This window comes from Pteropus alecto, unplaced genomic scaffold (genome assembly GCF_000325575.1).
Source record: "Pteropus alecto unplaced genomic scaffold, ASM32557v1 scaffold131, whole genome shotgun sequence".
Taxonomy (NCBI): Eukaryota; Metazoa; Chordata; class Mammalia; order Chiroptera; family Pteropodidae; genus Pteropus; species Pteropus alecto.
This window is the reverse complement of record NW_006434709.1, coordinates 13,232,828-13,237,807: the sequence shown is the minus strand read 5'-3', so window position 1 is coordinate 13,237,807 and position 4,980 is coordinate 13,232,828. Positions and strand designations below refer to the sequence as shown.

General features: G+C 35.4%; 1 protein-coding gene across 3 annotated transcripts in view; it reads right to left on the bottom strand.

Annotated features, from left to right (window-relative positions):
* CLHC1 (clathrin heavy chain linker domain containing 1) overlaps positions 1–3,078 on the bottom strand; it is a 46,126-nt gene extending 43,048 nt beyond the window's left edge. For all 3 annotated transcript variants that reach the window (XR_003045636.1, XM_025045121.1, XM_025045120.1), the window contains exons 1-4: positions 2,600–3,078; positions 830–1,031; positions 603–715; positions 141–225 (exon numbers count right to left, since the gene is read on the bottom strand). Coding sequence is in view for 2 of the 3 variants with exons in the window: in XM_025045121.1 (XP_024900889.1) it covers positions 141–225; positions 603–715; positions 830–1,031; positions 2,600–2,696 (497 nt within the window). In the remaining variant the exon portion in view is untranslated. The remainder of the gene's footprint in view (positions 1–140; positions 226–602; positions 716–829; positions 1,032–2,599) is intronic.
* Between the last annotated feature and the right edge of the window lie 1,902 nt (positions 3,079–4,980).

Sequence of the window (4,980 nt, the reverse complement as noted above, 5' to 3'; positions counted from 1 at the left end):
AAAGCGAGAGACTAGTTCAAGATGCTAAATAAATGTTAAATGTTTAATGAATAAATATTAAATATGTAAATATTTAAATACATATTAAATAAATACAATATTATTTTAACAAGAAAAATCAAAGCTTTTAAAATATTTGCCTTTCAATGTGGTAAAGCAAAATTTCAGCTTCTTTTGCCTTGCCTGGATCATATTCACATAGTTCTTCAACAATGCCTTGGTCACCTGTAAACATAAAAAAAGACCCACTGATGGTATTTAAGGTGATAAATCAATAAAAAATAATAAACATATAGATGATTAATACCAACAATTTAATGCTATGGTTTCTAACACCACCAACCTCCTCTAAACTGAGTGGCCACCCTTACCCTTTCTTCTTTAATTTCAAGTATTATCTCATTGGCTCACCAAGTCTACTCTACCAATTATCTGTCAGCTGTTGAAGGAAGAAGCCCATAGGGTAACAGAGACCTAAGTGAAATAAGTACATTTTTGCTTTCTTTAAATTCGGCCTAGGAAAATCCCTGCTCTTTAGCTTCCTGAGGAAAAAAAGTAATGTTTTCCATTATTTGTGTTAATTAAATATATAGATAAACTACCGTGTAAATCTTTAGTTTTCTGAATTTGCTTCACAAAGTCTTGAAATGAGATGCTCATGTCAGATTTTACCCATGATGTAAGTGCAAATAAAATAATCTGCAGTCTTTGATGACTATAAAGATAAAAGACATCAATAATATATTGAACCTAAAATCAAATAGTGAAATATTAGAATAAACACAAATAAAAGCTTCAAACTTTAAAAATATATAATCAACGTGCATACTGAAACTGTAATTCTTTGTTCAGATTTTCAGCTACATCCCGCCGTTTTAATACCACAATCATTTCCTCATCTAAATCCACCATCCTCTGAGCTGGTACATATTTTTTTGACATAACTTGTTTAATTTCTGCGTATTTATCTTCAAGATGTTTCAGGTATTTAGTGAGAGCATCTAAACTGACAGAATCTTGGAGAGTCATGCCTATGGGAAAAAGGAACAAATCAAAAAAGCCAAGCCATATGTGCTCTTGTGCTCAAACAGCAATAGGTCAGAGAGTTCTATTACGAAATAATTACGAAATGGTAGCATGAATTTGTAGTTTACTGAACATAAACAGAATTAGCATACAATTTTAAATGGCTAGCAGTTTTAAACATGTTATTAATGAAGACTCGTCCAAACCTTAGCATCCTAAGGAAGAAAATTGGAAGGGCCTGATCACCACGCCTTGCAATCCCTTAACTATCGCTGCTACTCAATAACACCAAGAGCTTCTGTCTAACAATTCAGGATTTCTGCCCAGTAATTTCTCCCTAATCAAATCTTCCATTAATCTACTAGAGCTAATCCCAGGGTAATCTGTTCTCTGCAATGCAAAGCTTATAGATGCCAGCCATATCTTCAGTCATCCCTCCCTCTCCAATTGTCCCTTCTATTGACCAGTCATAACACACACACACACACACACACACACACACACGCGCGCGCGCGCGCGCGCGCGACTTCCCTTCTCATTCAGGCTAATTGTCGCCTTTAAAGGCATACCTCAAAATTCTCTTCCAGAAACCCCCCTGGATTAATCCTACTCAATTTTAATCATTCCCTTACCCTGAATTCTCTCATCATTTAATCAATTTTCAGTTATTCTGTATTTATTCATATGTATCTTATTTATAGTTTGCTAGTCATAATTTTATATTTGAAAGGGAATCTAGTCCCTGCCTCCACCTGCTTCAACCTCAGTTGAAATCCTCTGGTATGGAGTAGCTCATTATTTCAAGATATAGGGTTCTTCCATTGAAACGAAATCTGACTTCCAAAATTTCCACCTATTGATTCTGCCTCTGGATAAACACTAGTTGAAATCCATAAAAGTTTTGAATAGTTATCTGTTCTCAAGGACTTTCTTTTCTTCAGGATGAATATTTATAATTCTTCTATTTATTCATCATACAAACCTCTTGACATCCTGGTTGAATTTCAAGATATGCTCCGATATCTTAAAATGTGGCTTAGCTGAAGATGATGAACCAATGAATGCTGACATTAATATGAATCGACAATATTCACCAGAATAATATACCACAGGTTTTTTGTTTTGTTTTGTTTTGCATGTTATACCATGGGTTCTCAAACTTTAGAGTACATCAGAATAACCTGGAGAACTTGTTAAAACACTGACTGCTGGGTTCTCCCCTAACCCCCACCCCACTCCCATCTCAGCAGTTTCTGACAGTAAGTCTGCAGTGGGGCCAGAGAATTTGCATTTCCTACAGGTTTCTAGTTAATGCTGATGTTGACACAGGAACCATGCTTTAAGAACCACCTTCTTATACTTTATATAATCCAGTCAGACTGGAACTCTTAACCTTTTAAGGTTTTCTCATTCCCTTTTTCTACCTAGAACCCTGGCTAAAGTTGTTTGTAAAGTCTGGCTAACGTCCTGCTCCACTTGGAAGATAGACACGTAGCACATATTTATTAGTTTGTGTAACAGGTAATAACTGGAAAAACAATTTCTTTAAAATATTTCGAACAAAATACAGTACCTGGAATAGGTTTTGAAGGATCTTTGGAGAAAGTACAATATTTTATTTCTTTTGTTTCATACTCTGCTCTAAGTTGTTTCGTTTTGTCTATTTGCATTCGAATCTTTGAAGAATTATTTTCAATAACCTTTAGTCTGAAAAAACAGAAAGCTTTCTTATGTTTCTTTCAACTAACTTATTTAATCATAAAATTCAAAGTAAAACATGTTAAATGATTACTTTATTTTGGCTAATTATCATTTTGAACCATTATGGTCTTAGGTAGAAGTTTGCAAAACAGTGCTCCCCAAGAGTTTACTAACCTCACAAGTGAGGAACAATTTTCTTTCAAAGCATCGATGAAATCTTATACAATGATTCGTTGACCTTACTGGAAATTTATTAAGTGTTAAACATAATAATGTGGCCACAAAGTACTGTGTCTATTCTCTTTAATTGAGAATTAACTTTTGCAATTTAAAAATTATTTTTCTAATAATTCTACCAGTTTTCTGTGGCTACATGTTACCACAAACTTGGTGGCTTAAAACAATAGAAATATATTCTCTCATAGTTCTGGAAGTCAGAAGTGCAAAATCAGCATCCCTGGGCCAAAATCAGTGCTGTCAGGACCACGCTTCCTCTAGAAGCCCTGCTTCTTCTGGCTTCTGGGGGCTGCTGGCCTTCTGCGGCTGCAGCGCTTCAGTCTCTGCCTCCATGGTCGCATTGCCTTCTCCCCTTCTGCTTGTGTCAACGTTTCCTCTGCCTATTTCTTACAAGGACACTTGTGACTGAGGTCAGTAAACCTGTGACAGCCCACCTGTTTAACCCAGGATAATCTCCCTATCTAAAGATCTTTAATGGACTTACATCTGCAAAGACCCTTTTTCCAAATAAGGTAACATTTCTGGGTTCCCAAGATTACGACCTGCTATCTTTGGGGGCCATTATTCAGCCTGCTATAGTAATTTTGATCCTAGAGCTAGAGGAATGATAGCACTTCTTTGAGATAAAACATTGTATCTAGAAATAGGTAGGGATCTTTAGACCAAGAAGTATATATAAACTTCTTTTAAGCATTATTTGAAGTTTACCTCCTAGCTTATTACTGAAATGTTGGCCCAGGGAGAAAATAACAGATTAAAATTAGATATATAAATGTCACAGGGTTTTTGGCAAATTAAAAACAAGTTTGTCAGTAGATAACTGCTGTCTGCATCCGATTATTACATAGAGTTCTTGGTAACTACACATGGCTCAGAACAAGAGCTTTCAGTGTTTATGAAAGGACTATAGAAATATCTTTTGGTTTTCATCCAAATAAACTTACGCTTGTGGAAGAAAGCCATGTTAAAAGTAAACAGACTTTCTAAAGAACTGAAAAAGCAGGTACTCAAACAGATACTTGTACATGAATGTTTATAGTGGCATTATTCACAACAGCCAAAGGTGAAAACAACCCAGGTATTCAACAGATAAGTAAACAAAACATAGTATATAAATATGATGAAATATTATTCAGCCAAAAAAAGAAATGAAGTCCCAATATATGCTGTAACACAGTTGAGAAGGTATCTAATTGTTGCCCCTTTCTGTAGCTACTTTCATGGTCTCTTTGACAATTCACTACAATAAACCTAGCTGAGTATTATCTAAAATGCTTAGGATTCTTTGGGCCTCTTAAATCTGTGAATTGCTATCTTTCATTAGTTCTAAAAAATTCTTAGCCCTTATCCCTTTGAATTGTCCCAGTCCCAATTTTTTTAGAGTTCTGGTTAAACATAATCTTTTTCATTCTATCCCTCATGTCTTTTTTTTTAAAATAGCTTTATTAAGGTATAGTCCATATACCTTAAAATTCACCCTTTGTGTAATTCAGTGAATTTTAATATAGTCAGAGTTATGCAACCACTACTATTTCTAGTTCCAGAACATTTCATTACCCCCTGAATAAGCCCCATACCCACTAGCAGTCTACTGAGCAGAAGGTAATTTTCCATGCAGTCCCCAAGGGTGGGACAGTTTACCCTTGGTTCACTCTTCAAGGGTGTAGCCATTTATTGTCCCAGCTTTATGTGGAGAGGATTTCCTAGTAGACTACACCTCTTGGGCAGATCCTGGACTCTTGTCTTTTGTCCCCCCCTAGCTACCATAAAAACTGAAGCTTATGGTCATTAGTTTTAATAAATGCTCTCAAGGCCAAAGAAGATTTAGTGCTCCTCTTATCTTTTGTCTTATTACAATTTTGCTCTGATAATCTTACTATCTTGTCAGCTTCCTGTTGCTTTAGGATTTTTTAAAAAACATTTTAAGTAGCATTTTTCCCCTGTATGAAGATCCAATATCTAGCCAGCCATATTACCAGAAATGGAGATCAAACTTTGCATAATTTTCCAAGTTGC